We start from the raw sequence: 25,350 nt of genomic DNA on the forward strand, positions 1-25,350 counted from the left end.
TCAGCATTTAAAATTTCTAATTTATTTCTAACAAACACCACTTGATGCTTGACTCACAAGCTTTATTTACATTTGTCTACAGCATCATTTCCTTATGTACTACTACAGTTTAGTTAAACCAAATGAAATCATAATCATCTGAATTGTCTGTAAACAACTATTAGCTAAATTTATAATCTTGCATTTATTTAGTACAGCCAAAGTTTAAATACAGAAAGCACAAGAATAAACCAATAGTAACATGTAAAATCTAAAAGATCATCTGGGCATTTTAGGAGGTGGACTTTCAAGAAGTCTGAGGCACAATTACAAGAGAGAAAAGTTCTTGTGCAAACTACAGTAAATGTAGGAAAGAAAATTAAGACAAAAAAAACAAGGGGCAAGTTCATTGTAAAAATATTATCAAAATATTTCTACATAAGATATTTTGATTTCATCTTTAGATCAAGTGAAGAGAAAAACCACTCATTTTAAAATAAAGAAACAAATATAATTTTGTTTGGTCTGTCTACAAAATGTCTTAAAGCATTTTAGTTTTTAACTGCAGAAGACATTACTGTTCAAAAAACCCCCCCAAAAAACAGAACAAGAATAATGGGTATTGATCCCCATGACAAAAAGTCCTCAAGCACAACTGCTGATCTTCCTTAACATACTTACCTTGCATTGTCACTGAAGATACTGTTAAGAGAAACCTTTTGTTTTTAAACCAAAAGACATAATAAAGCTTGTGACCAGATTTTAATTTTGAGAAATAAAACAAACTTTGAAAGTATTTTAAGCCATAAGTAATTTCAAGTGAACAGGAACAATTATTTCTGCTTGTGTTGTGCAGAAATAAATATTCATTCATTACTCAAAAAAATTTTATTGTTTCAAGTTAAATTAACAATGTCTCTGTTGGTCTTTCACCCAAAGAGAACTATACTTCAGAAGCTTTCTTCATTAACTATAATTTAGCTTTATCTACCCTATCATGTGTGATAATGGATTTTTAAAAGACATCACACAAAGCTTCTTAAAATATTAAGATAAACATTTTGAAATAAGATGTTTTCCGCATCAGACAACCATATCAGCAGATTAGAAATGAACTGTTAGATATTCTTGCTCAAAATGATGTGTCAGAGTGAGAAATATGGAACACTTTTCTCCTTCTACAATTCACAAGATTTTTTTGCATTAAATGTGGTACAAAAAGCAAAACTGAATAAAAGACAGAATGATTCTAAGGCACCCTTAGCATAGGGAATTTAAGAATAAAGTTTCTAGTTGGCTGTTTTACAACTAGTTTAACTTTTTCTGAGAAGAATCACTTTGACATAGGTTAACATACAGAGGCTAACTCCTTTTCTCAGATTAACATATACAGACTGTTTCCAACTACTTCACCACAGTCTTGCCTCCATGCCCAAAGTTCAGGCAAGCCTAAGATAACCTTAAGTCACTAAACAATTCCTATTTGGAAATGAGGAAAACAAGAGTTGAAATTAGGAAACAAAGTAAACAAAAACAAAAAACCAAAAGAAGCAAAAGTACTTCGTTATAGATGAGATGGTTTTTAAAAAAATGACTGTAAATAAAGAACGATAAATAGAGCGTCTATTTTGGGACATTATGGCTTAAAATACTATTTACTTTTAATTTCACAAATAAACACAGCTGTATTGTTCTGAAAAGCAATGAAAGGCATGCACCTCTACTAGAAGACTTAGCACTTTTGACCAAGTAAGACACCAACTTCTTAAAAAATATGCTTCATGCACTGTACTGGATTTTTTTTTAAGATGTAAATTTTAATACATTATTTCTTTTTTGAACTTGAACGGGAACCAGAATGGGATGATCCAGAAGATGACCTGTGGTGCCTGTAAGACATAATAGAGAAAGCAGGTAGTCTTAATAAGCTGGAGTTGGATATCACCATTCATTCATAAGACTTTGAGAATATACAAAAATCAGACCTAATTATACTAGAAAAAAATAACAATTAAAATCTAAGATATAAACTTATACACATAAAATTAGTGTTTAGACCTTGGATGTGAGCCCAGTAATAGTATAATTTAAAATTCTCTATAATTAAAAAATCTCTCATTTCAAGATATAGCCACCTCTCAATTATTTAAGGAAGAAAAGCCTTGCAAAAATATGTAAAGTTACAGATAATATACAACAAGGCCATATAAACTTGTTAATGGAAGAGTAACTAAAACAATCTCTGTGATACATTGTAGATAGTGTGGTAAGTCTATATGTAAAACAGATACAGCAAGGCTTCTGACTGTATATTAAGAATATATATTCATAAATAATTACAATTTGGAAATCTAGGTCTCACAAGATGATTGTACAATTAGTTAAATGGTTATATTCATGCAGCTAATATGAATAAGTCAATATATCAACCTGGGTAAAGTAGTGGTGTTCCGAGGGGTTGGCCCTGGGCTCAGGGTTGTTTAGTGTTTTCACCAATCACCTGGCTTATGGAATAGAGAACATGTTCATTAAGTTTAGATGACAACAAACTAGGGGGATTATATGTGGCTAAAATAAAAATTTGCAGAAGTAGTAAGAAATCAACAGAATGAATTTCACTCAAGTATGGAGTTATTTTCTTACAAAAAAACAAAATCAAACCAAATGCAGAGAAAGAAGACTAGTTGTGTGTAACCTTAATATCTAAACTTCAAAATGTGAAACAAAACTAATCATTCTGTGCAAATAGGAATCATGAGGCATCCTACCACTAAATACAGCAATAATCAGATTTTACCTAATCATTACTTTCACAAGCTGAAAGGGTAAGAAAAATTTTGCCAAGGATACAAAGGAAGCCATTAAACTGACTGTATAACTAGAAGTTGACAATCAAGAGGAAAGTTAATTAATTAGTCTGTTGTAGGAAAGGCTGACAGATGACATGCTCTCCAAACTAAAAAATGTCCACATAGATAACATAATCAAGTAAAGGTCTTTCTCAAAAAGAAGAAAAAAACAACAGGGTTTGTACAGCAAGATGAAAAATGTATTAGCTACAAGAACAATTTCCTTATAAAGAGTATGAAACAATAATTTGCTGTGAAAATGCATTTACACATATTTAAATGAGGACAGATTTCCAATGATCTAGAATTATTTTTACTAGATGCCCTAGAATATTAATTTCTAATATTTAATGTAAAATTTATAATATCAACTAAATACATATAGAAATCAACTTCTAAATTACTTCAACACACAGCTTTTGAATTAAATCTTAAAAGATAGAAATAACCGAGAGTTGGCTATAATTATATATGAAAATAAGTATTTAAGTAATAAAATGAACAGATAGAAGAGTGGCTTGATCTACAACTTTTCTAAACAATCTGATCAAAGCATAAAGGATAAAGTAATTAATGTTTTTTGAAGTTTAAAGTTGAAAAGTATAATTTAAAGTTGGACTAAAGGAGATTATAAAAATCTGATCCTTGACTAGAAGTTTAATCTATTAAACACACTTAAGAACACCCATTCTTATTTCTACAGAAACCCAAACCTTTCGGGTGACCGTGATCTTGTTCGTCTTTTTTTGCGATCACCAGATGAAGATCTAGAACGACTTCTCTTTCTGTTCCTCTCAGGAGAAGATGATGAACTTGAATAAGATCTTTTTCGTGGGGAAGAAGAGCCCCTGTGGGATCTGGAGCTGGATCTTCATTGATTGAGAAACAAATCAAACATTTCATTAAAAGAAGAAATGAGGCAGATTTAGTTAACAGCTCCAAAAACAAAAAGGATTTATAACTGAAAATTTTATGAGAATACTTACTGCTTACTCAACAGAAGACTTCTGGTTCAACCATAAAAATAATTGTATTTAAATACATTTACTTTAATCTCATCTCTTTTTAAAATTGTAAGGTAAGTGTTTACTACTTATGATTAACAACCAGCCCAATATATTAAAGTAGAATTTTTAAATTATTTTTTTAAAACTTAAGGCTTTCATTTTAAAGTATACATAAATAGCAAAACCAACAGGTAAACTGTGCATTTACACATTTTTGTCTAGAAAATACATCCTTCCTCTTGGAGAAAAATATGTATCATATATACACAACCTCCTGAGAAAAGTAAAAATAACAATTCCTTGTGTAATTATAAAATTTATTAGTTAAGTTGCTATAGGAAAAGCAGGGATAGGGGACAGAAATGAGAAAAACAGCAACTATTAAACTGCTAAATATTCAAAGAAAAATAAAATGAGTAACTTTAAAACTTTATTTATATCAGCAATATTTATTTTTATGAAAGCCCACTATTCATGAAGTATGAAGTGTTGACATTCACATGTTTTAGGTAGTGGTAACCATGCAAATGTTTAAATGCAATTTTTTCTTCATTTACATTTTGGTTGAAGTAATTTAGCTCAAACTTCCCAAAAAATTCACCTTTGGGCTTAAAATAAACTTAGAAAGCCCAAAAGGAGAATTCTTTGGAAAGTTATAAGCAATGAAAAAATGTTTGGAAAGAATATAAAGTCTGTTCTGTAAACCTTATTACAGTGCTTCCCAAAGGAACTAGTACTTATCTTCATCTAAGAAGCACTCAAAAGACTAAAACAATGATAAATACACATCATCACCACAGTAACAACAATAAACTCATTTGCTCTCTATTTTGTATTGGCTTAATACAAATGTGCATATCATTCTTTTCTTCTTAATGTTGTTAAACTGTTGTTGCCCTCTAATGCTATAGACTTGGCGCTAATAAGCTATTAAGCCATTGTTTTTACCAAAGGAGCTACCATTAAACTTCAGTGTAAAGTTCCACACAAGTGAAATTTTTTGTGTTTTCCTTATTCATGTTAGATGCCTTTACTATATCAATAAATTAACTTAAAAAGAGAGGCAGTATATTTGGACAATGTTTAGAAAAACTGGTGTCTCATGTGCTTTTTTAGAAATTGTGTAACTAAATGCAACCTAGAGTTAACAATAATATTACTTAAAGACCACATTCTATTTAGACTAACCAACCAACTTCTTGATTTAGTTTGTGGAATTTAAGAGGAGTGTCTGCTCTCACAGTTTATAATAGTCTATGTAATATTACAGAGAAATGAAAATATGTATAAGACCCCCTCCCAGAAACTTTATCTGATATAACAAAATCATTTCTATATATATTGAAACAATTGCCTTGTAAAACAAAAATCTGTTTTGAGGCGAACTTATTTTTCTTCCTTTTGAAAATGAGAAAACAGCCCTGGCAAGTGTTTCTTTAGAGCGTCAGTCTGCATACTGGAAGGGTCACAGGTTTGAGTCTGGTCAAGGGCACATACCTGGGCTGCAGGTTCCTGCCCCCATCAGGGTGAATGTGGGAAGCAATGTGTGTGTGTGTCTCTCTCTCCTTCCCCCTTCTCCCTCCCTTCCAATCTCTAAAAATCAAAGGTGAAAATATCCTCCAGTGAGGATTAACAAAAAACAAAAACAAAAGAATAAACATTTCCTTTTTATTTGCATCTCTAATTTTATTTGAACTACTACTGCAAACATAACTAATGTATGAGATATTTGGTAATAAGACTTGGCTCTGTCTTCCTACTTCATCACATTTTAGGAAATAACAAACTTTGCACAATGCAAAATAACCTTAATTCAATCATGGGAATGTCTTGGCACACTGCAGGCAATGGAAACATCTCATGGTGAGAAAATTAAGCCAAGGCAAGTGCATTAGTTTTCTAATGCTAAAATAAAATTGACAATAGAAGCAAAATAAGGGGGAAAAAAGCAGCAACACCTTCTGCGGCCTTTAAATACTTTTTTCTCTCTGTTTTACAGAGAGATGCTACCTCATTCACCTTGATTTCGACCCACGAGATCTCGAATGTTCTCTGGAACTGGAACGAGATCTTGACTGCGAACTGGAAGAACTTCTTGAACGGGACCTGGAACAACATGGAAGGATTTTTTTTTCCAGGACCACTTAACTGAACTTTGTGATATGAACACTGAAAGAAAGATACGCATTAGAATTCATTTTCATGTAAAAGGACAACTATTTTGATATATGTTTTCATAACATAATATTTTAAAGTAACTTTTTGTTTTGATATTTATGCAAAAATTTAAAGATATAGGTAATTTTTAAAAAATAATCAACTATCACTTTTCAAGTCTGACAAAATTACTCTAAATATTACTTAAGATTGTACAAATTAAAACATCCAGTATTATCACTTTATTAACACTGAATACTTTACATTTACAATATGTAAAAGTAACTTAACAAGACTTAATATATCCAAGAATTTGAATGTTGCAGTTTATATTTAATTAGCTTCTCTGAAATATCTATTAATTTTCCTTATAAAATCCCTTCCATTTCCTCATTCACTATTTAGTATGAAGCTTTAAATGTTGACATGTGTATGTTTGTTTAACCCTATTTTTCTTCCTGCTCAAATGTTAGAGAATTAAAGGGAAAATACATTAACAACCCTGTCATTGTTTTAGGTAATTATATAATTAAAAAATGACACAGGGGAGATATGGTCCATTTAAATTTCAGAAGTCACAACAGAAGTAAAATTCAGTAGTAATCTCACACCTTTAATTTGTTCCTTAAAATAGCCTGCAGCAAAAGAATGTAACATTTTCATCTTAAAATTATCTTTAGAATCAATCACTTTTAAGCTTTAACTAATTGTTAAGTACTCAATTAGCTAATAATTTTTCCTAAATACATTAAAAATTCATTGCATGTTGATTAACTTAAACTATGAATAAGAATTCTTCAAGGAAACAGTTTATACAAAGCACTCATTTTTCTCACATAAAATTTTATTTTTATTGTTGACTACTCAATCAGGAAATATTTACTAAAATTTTACATTACTAACAAAATAATATTCAAGTACACCACCAATTGACTCCTCTAATTTATTCCTGAAAATCTCAAAATTATAAGCATTAAGCCAATAAAACTTATATGATTGAATTTTCTCCTTTATTCAGAATACCTATAACAAAGTAAATTAAGCACTATGTAGTAAGCAAAAACTTAAGGCCTAGAAAATTTCTATATTAGCCTTTACCAGTGAAAACAAATATTCACTTTACTTAAAAATTTCTAAATGTAAACTATATAGGTAGATAATACACTTTATGTAATGATTTAATTAGATCTTTAAAGTCTATTTTAATAAAAGGTCTGGAGATAAATGGACTGAGGAAGTTTCATATTAAAATTTGCATTTCTGAAAATACTGGACAGTAACTTCAAGGCACTAAGAAAAAATTATCTTTTAAAAGATGACTTGAATGAAATCTCTAAAATAAAAGGAAAGCTTATTCAGTCAATAAAAACAAAATTTATAAATAAAGAAGTTAGATACTGACATTTTGACTGGTGTTACCCTTGACCTGTACCCGTTTACCTGGACCTAGACCTTGAACTTGAGGGGGAGGATGAGCGTGATGAAGATCGTGAATGTGAAGATCGAGACTTTGAGCGACTTCGTCTATTAGATTTCTTTTTATTACTATCTTCTTCTTCACTGGCATCAAGATTATATTTTGAGAGATCAGCATCATCTTCATCCTCATCCTAACAAAAATTCAGAGTCAATTATACTCGACATTTAGATATTAATGCTATCTAATAGGAATGATGAACAGTTCTAGGTACTGGGCATCTCCATATGGGTATAAATAACATCATTAATATCTCAACAAATTCACTCTCAAGCTAAGCAGACTTAACAACTATCTCAAATATTTCAAAGAAGTAAACCTAGTAGTACTTATTTCCTCTTTTTCTGTCATAAAGTAGTACCAAAGAGCTGTCAACAATTTTCAATTTTACTCCCATTAAAGTCATTGAATCCATATCCCTTACTACTTCATTCTTTCTCTACTGATATTACAGTAACTTTTTATGTGATCTAACTCAGAAAATCCATTCTGCCTCCCCAATTATCTCAATGTTCAAGCTGACTCTTGAACAATGCAGAGGTTAGCAGGGGTGGGCAAACTTTTTGACTCGAGGGCCACAATGGGTTCTTAAACTGGACCGGAGGGCCGGAACAAAAGCATGGATGGAGTGTTTGTGTGAACTAATATAAATTCAAAGTAAACATCATTACATAAAAGGGTTCGGTCTTTTTTTTTTTTAGTTTTATTCATTTCAAACGGGCCGGATCCGGCCCGCGGACCGTAGTTTGCCCACGGCTGTGTTAGAGGCACCAACTTCCCGTGCATAATTTTTGACTCCCCTAAAACCTAAGTATTAACAGCCTATTGATCAACAGCCTTGCAGAAAACACAAACTGTTGGTTAACACATTTTATGATATATGTATTATATACTGTATTCTTACAATAAAGCTAGAGAAAAAATGTTAAGAACATCACAAGAAAAAGACAATACATTATAATATGCATTGAAAAATAAATCTGTGTATAAGTGGACTTGCACCATTCAAACCTGTGTTGTTCAATGGTCGCCTGTGCACACTGACACTCATCACTCTGAAATACAGGTCAGATACCTTATTTGTTTCTTAAAAACTTTGATTTGTTTAGTTGCATTCAAGGGCCTCTTATGATCTTAATCTAGACCTATACATCCAACCATAAAACTTTACACTCAGGCCCACAGAACAAACACCAGACCTCATGTAGTCGCTGCCCTCCCACATTCTTCCCTTTGCTTTAGTCACACTAGCCTATGTTGATTTTTTTTAAATGTTGCTGGCTTGTTTCCTATTCAGGGAACCTTTATTTACTTAAGTTCCATTAAAAGAAGGGTGTTTCTGTCTCAGTCATTATTGTATTTCCAGAGCCAGAATAATGCTTGGCAGAGTGAAAGCTCAAAACCTTGGTGAGAACAAATGAGTACACAGCCAGAACATATCTTCACCATGGGCCAAAGGTCATCAAAAACATTCATATATTATGTCATAGCTGAAATAATACAAAGGGGAAAAAAGGAAATCATTTACCTCATCCAATTTATATTTAGAAAGATCTTCATCCTCATCCTCTTCTTCTCCCTCAGATTCTTTATCTTCAACTTCCTTTAAAATAGATGCTGGACCAACTGCCTTCCCTCTGTATTTTTTCTTTTTACGTCCAAACTAGAGAAAAAGTTTCATAAAATTTCTGTCAGCTAAAAATGTACTAATACTTTTTTTCAAAAAAATTTGCATATATTTAAATTAATATGCATTTTAAGTCCATTATGCCAATTATATAGTCAATTATGATTTCCTAAAATGTTTTTGTAAGACTCAAAGTGTACTTACAAAAATAAGATACATTTATATTTTTCCTTTGCACTTAAGATACTTTCTAACATGTTTTTCTAATTTGTATTCAACCTGCACACTAATGCATAGCTTATTACCTCATCATATTCGCCATCAGATTCTTCTCTTTCTATATATTCAACATTTTCTCTTTCATTAAAACCGCCACCATATCCTAAAATATGAAGGGCATAAATTGTTATCCTCTGACAATTCATTAAAATAGCAAAACAAAAAAACTCCTCAAAATCATCTCCAAGCAACAAAAAAAGAGAAAGATCTTGCCATGAGATTTGCCTGTGCATATAATAATTACTAGTATTTTAAAAAGCATTATTTAAAAAAAAAAAAAAAAAGAAACCACTACAGAGAAAAGTTTCAATGTGAGATACTTAAAGGTAAAAAGGTAAGAAAGTCCTGTCAGTATACTTCCAGCTCTTCTCAATTTCAAAGTGTCCTTAATCCAGTGGTTCTCAACCTGTGGGTCGCGACCCCTTTAGGGGTTGCCTAAGACCATCGGAAAACACATACATAATTACATATTGTTTTTGTGATTAATCACTATGCTTTAATTATGTTCAATTTGTAACAATGAAAATACATCCTGCATATCAGATATTTACATTATGATTTATAACAGTAGCAAAATGACAGTTATGAAGTAGCAACGAAAATAATTTTATGGTGGGGGGTCACCACAACATGAGGAACTGTATTAAAGGGCCACAGCATTAGGAAGGTTGAGAACCACTGCATCAAAGAGGTAGAGCATGCATGGGAATATATGGGTGAAAAACATCTCCTCAAACCTCTGGTATAACTAAGTTTAAAAAGTAAAAAGGACTTTTCTCTGTAGTTTATCATAATTCTTCAGGTGAATTGGCCTAAACAAGAACCAAGAATCAAATTTCACTGTTTATCAACTGCAGATAGTCTGCAGTCTTGATATATTGAAATTTTGCTGGGCTAAAATTACAAATTACACCAGGCAAAATGATAATGGAGATTCAAACTGCTTTTAACCCTTTTCAGTCCAACGTGGAGGCTGACTCGACAGACCAGGCGCTAGGAGCAGGTCCAACGTCGAGGCTGAGGTCGACACCACAAACTGGTTCAACATTCAATCCCATCAATTAATTTGGACCAGACTGTTTGAATTCCAAAAATAAAATTGGACTGCAAAGGGTTAATGAAATTGTTTTTAATACAGAGGTAAAAGTCACTGAAGGGTCTCTGAAGCAGCCAATTAACTTTTAAACTGAAAATATTCTATTAAAAAGTAATCAAGATCAGCAAACCATTATTCTTTGATGTCACAATTAACACCTACAAGTAGACTGTCACCCCCCCCCGGCCCCCCCCCCTCCCCCAGACTAAGTCTTTCACATACGTTTCACAGAGATTGGAATGAGAAAGTGAGTTAGTTTTACAGAAAGTGAGATGAGAGAGTTTGAGTAAATCTCCTACTGAAAAATAATTGAGGTATCAAGTCAAGAGTTAACAATCTACCCTAACATTCCAGAGCAATACCAGCACATGAGAACAGTGATTTCCAGATTTAAGGACTTCACGAACCAGAAAAACATTAAACTTGCAAACAAATACTTTTAATTTGGGATTTGTGACTTTACATTTATAAAACATGGGCATTAAAAGAATGATCATTATCCTATTATCATTTCATTAACAGCCACGAATAGTGGAACGGCTTTGTTTTAATAGAGTAGCATAATAAATATCATCTTCTTTAATATAACATTCTTTTCTTCATTATACTTTGTACCAGTAAAAACTGCAATGTATCAATGTTTATCTTTGAAATATTTGCATATCATCTTTTTCCTCCTCTTCCTACCTTGTTTCAGAGACAATATGCACTCCAATGGAAAAATTTAAGAATTTCCTTTTCTTTTTGTCCATATAACATGAGTAACAAGTGTATTAAATACCATTAACTTTTCCTTAACATTTTGGCTGTAGTTTTTCAAAATATCATAAAAAGACAGAACTAAGCACAAGTGGGTTATGTTCACCTCAAGAGAACCACTCATACTCAATGTTTTTTTCTGGATTACAAAAACAATGAAAAGTTATAATTCAACAATACTTTGTCTCTAAATTTAGTTAACATTGTATCAGTACATCCCAAGATTAAAGTATGAGCAGTTTGATAAATAACAAATTCTAAGAGATGACTCACAGTAAAAATCTAAACTTCAAAATACTTAGAAGTAGGTAAAAAAAAATTCATGGTATTTCCATCATTTAGTAATTTATAGTTGAAAAATGATATGGCAAAAATGGAGAGCTAAAGAATACATTATAGCCAAAATTTAGAAAGTGAACTATAATTCACATAGGTAATTTTGCATATATATGTAAGTAGAAATTACTTCAATATGAATATCATAGCAAATACAAAGCTATTTTCATGTTATCTCATACAGGCCACAGAAAAACAACCTAAATAATCTGCTGACAAGGTACTAGAGGCCCAGTGCATGAAATTCGTGCACTGGTAGAGCCCCTAGCGCAGTGATGACGAACCTATGACATTTTTTTCGTTGATTTTTCTTTGTTAAATGGCATTTAAATATATAAAATAAATATCAAAAATGTCTTTGTTTTACCATGGTTGCAAATATCAAAGGTTCGCCATCACTGCCCTAGCGGCTGCCAGCTGGGTACTCCCTCCCTTCCTCCCAGTAGCCTGCTGCCACCGCAGCTGCCAGCCAGGGCCTCCATCCGGCCCCACCTCTGGACGAACTCCCGGACAAACTCCTGGTCAAGGGGACAATTTGCACTATGCTTTTATTATATAGAATGTTGTGTGAACCAATACAAGAAATCCACCTTTATGAAGGGATGGATACATGGAACACACAGCTCTCTATCATGAAAAAACTTGAACACATCATTTTCATTGAAAAAAGGTGAGTTGGCATGGCCTATATGTGTTTCCTTCTTTCCATTGGTTTGAAGTTTGTCAGGTTACATTGTAAAAATTGGTCTTCTTGCTTTTGTTCTTGCCACCCTCCCTCAAATTATTTTTCTACAAATCAGCAATTTTTTTTAAAAATTGAGGTGTTGCTTCCTTGTTAAAAATCTTTCAGATATTTCCCATTATATTTAGAATAAAATAAACTCCTTACACCATGATTTAAATGGCTTTTGACTTTTAAAAGTGTTTCTTTTTCTGAAGTGTTTCCTGGAGCTAAGAGATGACTCACAGTAAAAATCTAAACTTCAAAGGTATCAAGTCAAGAGTAACAATCTAGTTACATCCAACATGATACATTCTTTCAGGTCTCAGGTCCTTTACACAAGCTGTTTACCCTTGCTTGCAATCATCTTTAACTTGTTACTTAGGTAATTCTTTTTCTTCTTAGCTTAAACAATGCTTTATCAAACACACTGCTTTCTTAAAAAGACTTCATTAATCTTTGGCTCTAGATGTCTAATTTGCTTACCCAAGTATCCCCAACATCTTGCACAATGGCCAATGAGTTATTTAATCAATGAATGAATATAGAAAACAACATAATTCTAGTGCCATTTAAAGAATTTGAGCTTTTTAAAGAAGGTTTTAAAATATAGTTGCTTTTTTGTTAATCCTCACCCAAGGATATTTTTTCCATTGATTTTTAGAGTGGAGGAAGGGAGGGAGGGGGAGAAAAAGAGAGAAACAACAACAATGTGAGAGAGACACTTTGACTGGTGGCGTCCCTGCCCCCGTCACGTGCCAGACCAGAGCTGGTGATAGAACCTGCAACCCAGGTATACACCCATGACTGGGAATCAAGCCCTCAACCCTTTAGTGCTCATGCCAATGCTTCATCCACTGAACCACATAGGCCAGGGCTAAAATAGTTAAGTGACACAAGCAACCAAGAACCTCTGTAGGTGTTAATATAAAAGTATTTTCAAATTTGTCTCATACTAAAATGTAAAGAGGTGAACGATATTGAACACACATTTAAGTCAAGCCTAAGTTAGGGCCGTGAAATGAACAGAGAAAAGGGGATGAATATAACATGTACTTCAAAGGAAGAACTAAGGCACTAACTTGAAAATTCTGTGATTCTATATTTTAAACAAATTAAATAATCCAACTTCTGAGAATTTATTCTAATGAAATCAAAGGAACAAAGATCAGTGTACTGTTTCTATTGCAGTTAGCCTTAACTAGAGGCCCTGTGCATGAAATTCATGCGGGGGGGGGGGGGGGGGGGGGTAGGGTACGCTCCTCAGCCCAGCCTGCGCCCTCTCGCAATCTGGGAGCCCTCGGGAGATGTCCAACTGATGTTCTTAGCACTGTTGTGGAGGTGGGAGAGGCTCCTGCCACCGCCGCTGTGTCGCCAGCGTGAGCCCGGCTTCTGGCTGAGCGGCACTCCCCCTGTGGGAGCGCACTGACCACCAGGGGGTAACTCCTAAGTTGAGTGTCTGCTGCCTGGTGGTCAGTGTGCATCATAGCGACTGGTTGTTCCACTGTTCGGTCGATTTGCATATTAGCCTTTTATTATATAGGATAATAAACATTTAGATCAGTGGGGGAAAAGGGAGTAAATAGAGGATTTCTATAAGTATTCTAATGTCACTGTTAGGCTACAGCTTCCTAATGCTGTACTTTGTAAATTGTAAAATTCAAAAACAAAAGATGATTTTTATGAGTATGAGGGAAAAAAACCATAAAAGTAGAACAGAAAGAATCCTCAATCACTGTGCTCTTCAGATGATATAACTGTCAATTAAACTTTTAGTTCTTTAAAAATCATTGTTAGAATGTGCCTTTATCTTACCTGTTCTTTCTTCTAACTTAGCATACTTTGGAGTATTACACATGTTACACTCTGATCTTCTTGCCCAATTCACATTACTGCAACTTTAGAAGTTAAAAATACCAAGTTAGTAGATAACTACAAGCAGAACAGTAAATTTTTAAACATTTTAGAATTTTAAAATAAAAACTAGGATGAAATCACTACCATAATATACTAAGAATATTGCAAACAAGGAAAATGTACCATTGTACTTTTTTTTCTGAAGAGAGAATGTGGGTTCTAACTAAGCAGAGAAGCAAAAGCAATATAGCATGGTGCCTTTCTCATTTTATGAAAAAGAAATGACAAATTATACTCATAGAGATTCTGATGCCTTAGGGGAAAAACATTTGAAATCAAAGATTCTACTAATTTCTGCCTCTGAATTCACCTCAAAGAAGGGTCATTTTTTTTCCTTTTTGAGGAGTCAGTTCAAGTTCTGAATTCCAAACCCAGTCTTAATCTGTTGCAGGAAAATTCTTCAGCACAAATTAATATCTATAGGATCAGAAATTTATAAGACCCCCTTCTGATGAAATCCTTTTATATATTTGACTCATGTGCACAACATAAAAAAAATGGAAATTGGAAAAATCAATATAGAACTCAAAAATATTAAGAAATCTATCTAACTAGGAGTAATTATTATGGCACACATGATTCTAAAATTACTTTGTAAACAGGTAAAATAACTTTTATGGTGTATTTCACATTAATAATTATTTTTGAGATTTTTCAGTAATAGAAGTAGGCTTTTTTGGGGTTGTCAGCTCACCTTAAGCATGTTTATTGGTATACATACCCCATCCTTGTAACAACTAATATTACTATTAAAACATAGAACTTAATAGTTCTTTACACTTATATATATGAGATACAGACTGAATAACAATCAACAGATCTTTAATTTAAAGGTGACCCTGGCTTGTTAATGTGACTAATAAGAGTTGGTAACATTAACAAGTAATGAGATACATTTTTATGGAAGAAGAGTGGATGATAATAAACACATACGTTTTACACTGCCAGTCATTAGCACTAAATAGACCTCGGCTCTTTTCTGCAAGTGTCTTTCCTATTTCAGTGCCCCCTGCTTTCATCATCTTAGCCTCAGTTGTTTTCTCTGAAAATAGAAAAATTATGCAATATGAATCTGGGGAAATAATGAATTTATCTGTATATACTGTCCTAATAGAAGCTTCCTTAATGCTTACCCCGGCCACATCTATTACAGCTGGTTCTTCTGGCAAAGTTTACATTTCCACATCTGAAAATAAAGTGAAAAATATTTAGATAATTTTAAACCAATATAGTTTTTTAAATCCTATATACACAACTTTCAAATGTGTCCTCCCTTACTATATACCTGGATCCAGAAATTCTAATGCCATCTAAGTTCATTCTAAAGCCATGTAGTTAATATTAACTCCAAAAAACAAATATTGAAAACCTCACAATTTAGTGGGAAAATGTACGATTTAAAGTCACAAGTGCAGGATAAGAAACTCAATATCTCACTTTCTACTTATGTGATCCTGGTAAGTCACTTAGGATCTCTATGTCTCAGTGTCCTATTAGTGCATGTCATTACAGTTTTGCACCAAATAACATTTTGGTCAGCAATGAACAGCATATACAACAGTGGTTCCATAAGATTATAATGGAGTTGAAAAATTCCTACTGCCTAGTAACTTCTTACTGCAACGCCAAGTGGTGATGCTGGTATAAACAAACCTACTAGGCTGCCAGTAGTATAAAAGTTTAGCACATACATAATACTTGATAATGACAATAAATGACTATGTTACTGGTTGATTTAATCCTGTGTTGTTTTGTGCAGTAACATGCCATATATAGGCTTGTAGCCCAGGAGCAATGGGCTATGTATCATACAGCCTAGGTGTGTAGTAAGTAGGCTATACCACCTAGGTTTGTGTACATGAACTCTGTATTTGCACAATGACAAAATGGCCTAATGACATTTTCCTGAACATATCTCTGTGGTTAAGTTGCATATAACTGTAATTTTTAAAATTGATTTTTAGAGAGGGAGGATGAGAGGGGGAGAGGGAAAAGAGAGGAGGCAGAGGGAGAAGCACTAATTTGAGGGAGAAACATCTATCATTTGCCTCCCCTACATGCCCGACCCTGAGGATCAGGCCTAAAACCTAAGTATGGCAGAGTTCTGACCTGGAATCAAACTGTGCACGGGATGAAGCACCAACCCATTGAGCCACACTGTTAGGGCACTATAACTGTAATTTTAATAAAATCCCCTTGCAAAGCTGAGGTAAGCTATGACTCCACTTACAATTACTGACAAGGCACCTGGGAGTTCCAAAAAAACCTCAAAGTAATTCCCAGTATAGAAAATAAGATATACACACAAATGTATTAAGTATTATAAGAAATACAAAATCCTAAGGGTGGACCAGTGGGGAGAAAATAAATAAATCATAGAGGGCTTCATGGATCTTGATAACACACTCTTTTTACAAGTAGGAGGTGGGATTGTAAGGAAAGGAAGATAGATGGATTCTACTGACTAAAAACTATACATAGGTTCAATAATTATAAGGAAATGGAGTTTTTTGGATTATCAAAACCTCTGAAAGCTAACTTAAAAAAATTACAATCATAACCAATAACCTCAACACATGGATTAACAGTATCACTTTATGCTTATAGTCTACAAACTTAAATAAAAACAAAAAAATATTGGATTCACTAACATGGTCTGAATAGTGCGTGTGCATATCAGTAACAGAATGTTAAATGGTCTAACATGTAAAACTTAAATTTAAAAAAACTTTACTTTTTTTTAGTTATTATAACTGGAATAAAATAAAGATGTGAAGTATGGAATCACCACTAAACCAAGCATTCCAAATAACTTTCTGGTCCCCTCCAACGCCCAAGAATATCTGTTCTGACCCAAACACATTCTGAAAAATGTTTCCTGGATTTATATGCAGAAATAATATTCTACCCACATGTCTGTAACGGAGAGACCTCCTCCAAATATTTGGGTGTGTGGCATTAATGAGGCTATCAAAAGCACGTTATTCTACAAGCGACCAACACCACAAGAGAGACGCCGAATACCCTTGGAATGTTTTCAAATAGTCTTACCTATAGGAGCAATGCTATTTCTAACACATCACTCTCGTTCTTGTTCGAGATTGTCAAACAGACCTGGAATCCTTCCCGTTACCTTAATTTTTATGCAACTGACTTTTTAAAAATACCTTTTCATCCTTATTCTACTTGTTCAACATTTTGCTTGGAGATTCACTGATGATTTTTTTCAAGTAAATTTAGATCCTCTACTTACGTAGTATCATACTCCACTGTGCAAATATACCAATATGTATTTCAGTTACCGACGAACCTTTGGGTTGTTTGTAGGTCGTGGCCACCACAAATAGTATAGCTATGGATATTATGCAATTGAGAGCCACCAATTTGTTAAAAAAAACCATAATGGCTCATTAAACCTGCTGAAAGTATGGACAGAAAACAAACGCTGAGGAAATAAGGCCTGAATCTCCTTGAGTGACATCGGGGGGGCCAATCGCTGTCAATGGGCATTTGCTCCATGCCACTGCTCTCCTCGCACTCTCTATGCTATTTCATGTATTTATTGTTCCGGAAGCCACTCTATCCCAGTTTTTACTTTTAAGCAACGTTAACTAACAAGGTTACGTGGTTAACAAGCAACAGGGCTGACATTACACCCAGGTCTCCGCTTCCAAGTCTTTCCTCTTTACCACCATCAGCTCTGCCGGCGGCACCGGGGGATCCCAGGTTTTTATTCGGACGTGAGCTGTGCGCTCAATGCTCCTGACCATGACTTTCCACAGCCATCTCCATATATTTACAAACAGATCCACCCACGGGAGTGCCCTTCGGTGGACACCACGGCCGGACGGAGCACAATGACTTGGGCAACAATGTCAGAGGCGGCGCCGTCACCGCACGTGCTTCCCCGCGGCGGGCCTTCCCCGCGGCGGAAACACGGGCCTCCAACCTCTCGGCTGGAACGAGGCCAAAGGTTTCCTTCTTGTGGGGGAAATTAAAGGAAAAAAGTCAGGATTTCCCACCCCAAAGAAGGATAGTGTTGTTGTTGTGTAATTTTTTTATTGGGGGGGGGGGGTGTGGGTGGGTGGGTTATGTATACACTACGAAGAAGCGTTTACATTTTTTTTAAAAAAATCCAACAAGGTGAACTATGAGAAGCCAAAGAGCAAGACGCTTTCCTCGAACAAGAGAAAGTTCTGCGGGGAAAAGTCACGTGAGGGAGATCCAATACCAAGCGGGCCTCACCGGGGAAGATGTCCTGACGGCTGAAACCTGGCGGGGCCGGGCCGGGCCGGGCCGGGGCGGGGCGGGGGGTGGGGGGTAACGGGGAGGCCAATCTCGCTCTCCAAAATGAGGGGCTGACTTGGAGACATAGGAGCGAGGAAACGCTGGAGGGATGATCACGAAAGCCCTCCTCGTGAGGAGACTGGGAGCCTCCTTCCCGCCCAGGAGCCCGGAGTCGCCGCCTCCTCCCGGCTGAAGGCAACGGGGATCGTAAAAGGGGAAAACGCCGAACCGATCTGAGAAAGACGTCACCGATCAACCGCGCTCCAAGGCGGGGCCCTGGCTGGACTCACTTTTTGTCAGGGCAAATCCAGTCACCGTCACTGACTCGGAAATTCTTGGTCGACATCTTGGACGCGGCCGCCACCAGCACAGCCACCCGCAGCTACGTCTTCACCGGAGGAAAGCGGGCTGGGGACTTTCGGGACTCCGGGGCTGTCCTCGTGCCGCCTGACTCCTTGCCGCCGCTGCGTCAGGGGCTGGTGATGTGGGCACTCGGCCGGGATTGAGTTTAAACGTTATTGTCCAGAGTAAGATGCCTGTGAAATTTTTTTTTCCTGGCCAAAAGAGTTATAACGCAAATGTATTCTCCCGAGCTAAACTAACAGGCGCCGCAGGGGCACCCCAGGCGGGAGGCCTCTAGGCCCTCGAAGCCTTGGAGCGCCCCCTACAGGCGGGAGGACCCAAAAGGAAAGTACGTTCGTAGCTCAGATGGGCGGAGCCACGTAGGTCGAGGCAGAAGCAATGGTATTCAGCTTGGGTCATGGAATAGCTGACGGGTTGCTCAGTCTACTGTCAAAGGGTTAGGAACAGTGTGTTACCCAAGTTTTTGGAACACGTGCTTTAATAAAGGATTGAAAATGTTCTGTTATGCACACATCACGTCGTTTAGAATATTGTTTTTTGATACATAAATACAGATAAGCAGCGTACACATGGAAACGGACCATTAATTTGTGAACAAGGATATTGCCAAAATTAAAAAATCTTTTTTTTTTTTTTATCGAATTTGTTGGGGTGACATTGGTTCGCAAAACTATTCAGGTTTTCATGTGTATTACTCAATCGTGCGCCCATAGCCCCAAGCAGTCTCTTCTCATTCTCCCCACCTTCGCCCACCTCCACCTAACCCGGATCCCCCACTTCTCTCTGACTGTCATCACACTGTTGTCTGTGTCTATGTGTGTACATATACATATATATGTATATATATGTATATATATATATATGTTTGTGTATATATGTAGGTAGGTAGGTAGGTAGGTAGATAGATTGCGTGAGATCATATGGTATTTGTCTTTCTCTGATTGGCTTATTCTTTTCCACCCCCTTCTTTTCACCCAGAGGTAACACTCTTCTATATTTTGGCTTTATTCTTTTGCTTTTGAAAGTTTAGTTTATGCACATGTATGTTTAATTTCATAAACGATTGAGCTTTACAAGGATAGTTATGTAATCGTATGTTAATTGTTTTTCCCTCAACAATATGATTCTAAATTCATCCCAGATTGTTGCATATGCTTGCATGTAGCAGTAGTTTCTTTTCTTTTTTTCTTTTTTCTTTTTTAATAGTAGTTTCTTTGCTATATGCTGGTAATATTCCTTTGTGTGACAGTTCAGCCCTTTTATTTCCCAAGTTTTGTTATTACAAACAATGATGGTATAAACATTCTTATCCATAGCTCAGAATACAAAAATGCAAGAACTTTTTTAGAGCACAGCATATGCCTGAGAAAGAATGTTTTCAACTATTTTATACTTATAATAACTGCTTTAAAGTCTATTTCTGATGATTGTAACATTTTGGTCACCTAGGGGTTGACAGCTTTTGATTTTATTTTTCTTTCAGAGTCGATCATATTTTTTAATTCTTTGTAGATTGCATAATTGAGGTTTTTATCCTGGACAACCTGAATGTTATGTTGCATCCTGTTAAAATCCTTTGGGGGAATGCTGATTTATTTTCTTTTCTTTTAGGAGGCAATCAATCCAATTTGATTCAGATCAGAAGTTCGGTCTCAACTTCTATGGGTGCTGATTTCATGTCAGGTCAGTTTTCAGAGGCTTTGCTTTGTTTTGAGTCTGTCCTATATATACTAGTACAACACTCAGGGATTATTTTGGAACTTAAACAGTAGTTGGAATTGTAGTTTAGTTCACATATCTTTTGCTATGCATCTTTATGTCCTGCAGGTGCTGAGTTTAGGGTGAACACAGAGCTTATGTGGTTTCACACACAGAATTATGGGTCGCCTTTTCCTGGCCCTCTTGCCAGAAATTAGAGGTTTCTCTTGGAGTTTCAGCTGACTAAGGTCCACACTTGGCAAAGAGGTGAGAAAAGGGAGGAAAAATATTTGGATTACCTCTATACTCTTCAGACCACAGCGGTCCACTTTCCCATTTCTCTTGTCTAGAAAGATAGGGTTTCTCTTGGTGTTGGAGCTGACTAAGCCCAGGCCTTAACTACTAGGCTAGAAAGATAGTTTTTGGTGTTGGAACTGTCCAATCCCAGGCCTTAACTCCCAGGTAAAAAGATGGAGAAAAAGCCAGGAATTCCCCACAAACTTTTGGCTCACAGAAGCCCCCTTCCACCATTCAACTGGCTAGAGGTATGTTGGTTTTTTTTTTTAGTTCTCAGATGTTCTGCCTGTGCTGCCATCAGTTTCAGTAGGTGCCAGGGCTCAGGTCAAAGCTGTAAGAGAAAACAGGAAAAACACGGGGCATTGCTCCCAAGTTTTGATTCTCCCCAATCTGTCTGTTTTTGTATTCTCTTTAGAGTCCCCAGGTATTTACTTTTTGTATTTTGTCCGGAGCTTTCAGTTGTAATCAGTAGGAAAGCTAGGCTGCAGTAGTCTTACTTCATTTTGGCTGGAGTTACTTACCAATACATATCCATCAGCATGATTAAGTGAAAAATTCAGGCAATACCAAGTGTTGGAGAGAGTATGGAGAAACTAGAATTCTTACACACTGCTAGTGGAAATGTCAACTGATACATATGTTTTGGAAAATATTTGCCAGAATTTATTAAATTTGAATATATACAAACCTGAAATACTACTGCTAAGTACACTCCCAACAGAAATGCACATAAGTTCACCAAAAATGTGTATAATAATGTTAATCACTGCACTATTCACAATAGTCCCAAATTAGAAGATTCCAAATACTTATGAGTAAATAAACCTGGTAAATAAATAGTTATATAGTCACACAGTGGAATACTATATACAGCAATGAGAATAAACAAATTGCAACCACATTGAACAGTATGGATGTGACTCAAAATACAATATTTAATTGAAAAAGCCAGTCAAACTAGTACATAATTCATGATTTCATGTATGTGAAGTTCAAAAGCAGCTAAAACTAATATAGGATAATGTTTACTAGGGAGTGGGGAGGACATAGTGACTCGAAGGGAACATGAGGGACCTTTGAGGGTCCGGATAATATTCTTTGTCATAATTTGGGTTCTTTGCCTTCTAAAAATTCATTGAGCTGTTCACTGTTAACCTAGAAATAAAGGCCAAAGTGAGAGGCAACAAGTGTTTATTTGAGATCAAAGAATAGCTACTTGGTAAGCACTGTTTCAGGCAGAAACTCAGATAGTGTTCTGATTAGGGGGTGAAGGCAAGGAGGTTTTATGAGAAAAGGAAGGGAAAAGTTACATGGACAAAAGGGTGAAATTTCTATTTGTGCTAACAAGCTAAGTTATTCTTTAGCTGTACATGGCTATTTACTCGTTCTAAAGAATGGCTTTAATTATGAGTTCTTGTAATCAGGAGGTCTGCTTTCCTGTTACTTTTACAAACAGTTGTTGGGAAGACAATGTTGCTCTGGCTCAGTCCAAAGGTGATTCTGCCCAGTTCAAACTTTCCAAAGGTTCAAGAAATAAGGTGTGCAATGCAGTTCCTCTGGATGACTGCCCAGACTCACTAAAATACTTTTTACAACACTTAGGATTTGGGTATTATTTTCAACTCCAGTAAGAATTTTAAAAAACAAATACTTAAATATACCCATCTCATCATATCCCACCTATCTTCTCATTCAATAAATACTTGCTAAATATTATACCAACTTCAGGGCAAAGCCAGTAATCTCAGACCCTCTTGTGACCTGAGTATCGTTTATACCTGGGTACCTGCTGATTCTAAAGGCGAGTGAGGTTTCTTACAGTTGTGATGTGTTGCATCTGCCCAGGGCTCCTTGTCTATCCTCACCACTGGGAATGAATGTGCATGGGGTGCAGGGCTGCAGTCAACATTAAAAGGGTCACATTGTACCAATGCAGCGAGGCTTACACAGTTCAAGAGAAGACATGGTTGGAAGATGTGTTGTTTTATGTTAATGCTTTACATGCTATAAGTATATGCTATAAAATTCTAAATGATAAATTTAACATGACCATAAAACAGATTAGTTGTTTACATTTTCCTCCATTCTCTGGGTAAGACTTCCATTTGTGGTCATATCAACAAAGCACATTAACAACATTAGAGAGTCATTGGAAGCCACTATTGATGGGCAGCACTATGGATGTTGCCATGAGATGAGTAATGAGGTAATCAGCATTAAATTAATGGCATTAGGGAACTGCAGAGGCAAGAAGATCTATACTGTTTCAATTAAAAACGTTCCAAAAAAATTTTTTTTTTCCAAGGAGCCATAGCATCGTGAATAATAACAGTATTGCTACCTTTTCCTTGCAGTGGGATATATGAAATTAGCCAGGAATGGTATCTTTAACCATCAATAACACAAATAAATGGATCCTGGAAACCAAGAAAATTTTTCTTGTGCACTGATTAGACATCTATGTTAGTACCTTTTTCTTGCCCCAAAACTTATCAATACATCACTACACTTCACATAGGCCCATGCTTTTTGTTAATTACTTTTATAATCAAATTGTTGGTATAGATAGCTTCTACATTACCCACCCTAAAATATTCCCCCCAGGACCTTGTATATCCTAGAGGCAACTCTGGACAGAAGACAGCGTTACTATAACATCTATGGTTATATCTCTCTTCCATTCAAGAGATTCTGAACAAATCTTGTGGCTCCCACTTTATATTTCCAGACAAAGGCTCTGGTTGTGCTAGCTTGGGTCAGATTCAATCAGCCATGTCAGGTGTAATGTACAACCCTGACTGGTAGGAGGCACCCCTGTGGGAAAAGGGTAGCATCAGAGAAAAGAAAAAGCAGTTCGTTCCTGTATTAGTTTTCCAGTGCTGTGTAACAAATTACCACAAGCTTAGCAGCTTAAAGCGACACTTTTTTATTATCTCTCAGTTTCTGTGGGTCAGAAGTCTGAGCATAGCTTATTTTCTGCTTAGGGTCTCACCAGACAGCAATCCAGGTATTGGCTGGGGTTGCAATTCCATCGGAGGCTCAAGGTCATCTTTCAAGCTCATTCAGATTTTTGATAGAATTTAGTTCCTTGAAGCTGGAGAACTGAGGTGCCTGTTTTCTTGCCAGATGTCAGCCAGGGCTTTCTCTCATTTCCTAGAGACTGCCCTCAGGTTCTAATCACATGGCCCTCTCACAGCAACAAGTTTACTTCTCCAAATTCTGCAGAAGAATTTCTCTACAATTTGTTCCTGCTGCTGCCGCTGCTACCATTACTATTGCTGCTACCACCACCACCACCATGAGAGTAATCTTATATAATGTAATGAAATCATGAAAAAATGATTCTATCACCTTTGTTGTGTAATGTAACCTACTCAAAGGGGTGACATCCCATCATGTTCACAAGTCCTGCCCACACTCAAAAGGAGGGTACAGCACAGGGGGCAGGAATCTTAAAAGACATCTTAAAATTTTGCCTACCATGGCTATTGAATAGATAGATACTTCAAGAGTTAGCCACTATAGTAGTCACTCTCTCAAAGCATTGAGAAATCCTTAATCTTGTTAACTATCCTTTAATCTAACCCCCTCCTTGCTTTTCCCCACCTCCATATTCACCTTTTTCTCTTTGACATTCTTTTAAGAACAAAATGAGTCTATTATAGTGCTTGGGATATTTGTGTGGATATTCGTAGACATTCAGGTCTCATGTCCTTCAAATATTCATCTCCGAGAATATTTTGTCGCACAGATTCTCTCTACAATTCAAACTAAATGTGCTAAGTGAGGAAAAAATTATTAAGCATTGTTTACTTAATACACTTTGCGATTTGACATTTTTGGAAATTCAGTGGACTAAAAAATGTGAGTTTACATACATACACACTTTACAAATCTCCTACAACTTAAATGTTCTTTTTGTTCTGTGCAAACCATTAATGGGAGATTTTGCCACCTGGTGTTTCAGAGTCCTTTATAAATTAATTATAGTATTTAGCAGCCATGAGGGAGTGGAGAAGTCTATTTAGGTCAAGAAGGCTGGCCCTGCTGGAGACTGAAAGGCAAAGCATATATAAGGTGTCAGCAGTGCTTTCTTGAGCACACATGTTAAAAAAATGAACAATACTGAGATTATACACAAATCTTTGGTAAAAATCATTATAATTCGAAAAAAAAATTTATTGAAATTTGCCATCAATGTATGGCAAAGATAAAAATTTCAGCTGACACACGATTTCACATATGTTCCATGCCACAGGAGGAACGGATGCTTGATGCTGACAGCACATTCATTCATTCACTTGTTCAACAGGACAGGGGTAGATATCACAGCTATGAAGACAATATCATAGCCTCTTTCTTTAAGGAGCTCACAAAGTGCTGGTGAATACAGATGTGAAAGAGATGGTTAGAAAGCAGTATCATTAAGTGTAATATAGGCATAACTAGAGGATATTATGGTGTTCCCAGGAGGAACAACTCTCCCAGTTCATGGGTGGGG

The 25,350-nt window shown here is 35.7% G+C and overlaps 1 protein-coding gene and 1 long non-coding RNA gene across 4 annotated transcripts in view; one reads left to right on the plus strand and one right to left on the minus strand.

Moving 5' to 3' along the window:
• ZRANB2 (zinc finger RANBP2-type containing 2) lies at nucleotides 1–18,902 on the minus strand. Of its 3 annotated transcripts, none has more exons than XR_011470247.1 (11): nucleotides 18,782–18,901; nucleotides 15,338–15,390; nucleotides 15,138–15,246; nucleotides 14,103–14,185; nucleotides 9,402–9,478; nucleotides 8,998–9,132; nucleotides 7,433–7,602; nucleotides 5,855–5,941; nucleotides 3,542–3,697; nucleotides 2,410–2,479; nucleotides 1–1,868 (listed from the first exon to the last, which is right to left on the minus strand). XR_011470247.1 is itself a non-coding variant. In XM_070405384.1 (11 exons), exons 1-10 carry the CDS (start codon nucleotides 18,835–18,837, stop codon nucleotides 2,450–2,452), a joined length of 960 nt encoding a protein of 319 aa, XP_070261485.1. In that variant the 5' UTR covers nucleotides 18,838–18,901; the 3' UTR covers nucleotides 1–1,868; nucleotides 2,410–2,449. The 3 variants fall into 3 exon arrangements, 2 of the variants coding, with proteins under 2 accessions (XP_070261485.1, XP_070261486.1); XM_070405384.1 differs by having other exon boundaries at nucleotides 2,410–2,483; XM_070405385.1 differs by lacking the exon at nucleotides 2,410–2,479 and having other exon boundaries at nucleotides 18,782–18,902.
• LOC139003470 (uncharacterized) overlaps nucleotides 18,610–25,350 on the plus strand; it is an 18,232-nt gene continuing 11,491 nt past the window's right edge. The window contains exons 1-2 of the long non-coding RNA XR_011470248.1: nucleotides 18,610–19,018; nucleotides 20,466–20,537. This is a non-coding gene — a long non-coding RNA (uncharacterized lncRNA). The remainder of the gene's footprint in view (nucleotides 19,019–20,465; nucleotides 20,538–25,350) is intronic.

The sequence above is a fragment of the Myotis yumanensis genome, unplaced genomic scaffold, assembly GCF_028538775.1.
Source record: "Myotis yumanensis isolate MYYU_CA2020_CCGP unplaced genomic scaffold, mMyoYum1.0.hap1 SCAF_2, whole genome shotgun sequence".
In the NCBI taxonomy this organism is placed as follows: Eukaryota; Metazoa; Chordata; class Mammalia; order Chiroptera; family Vespertilionidae; genus Myotis; species Myotis yumanensis.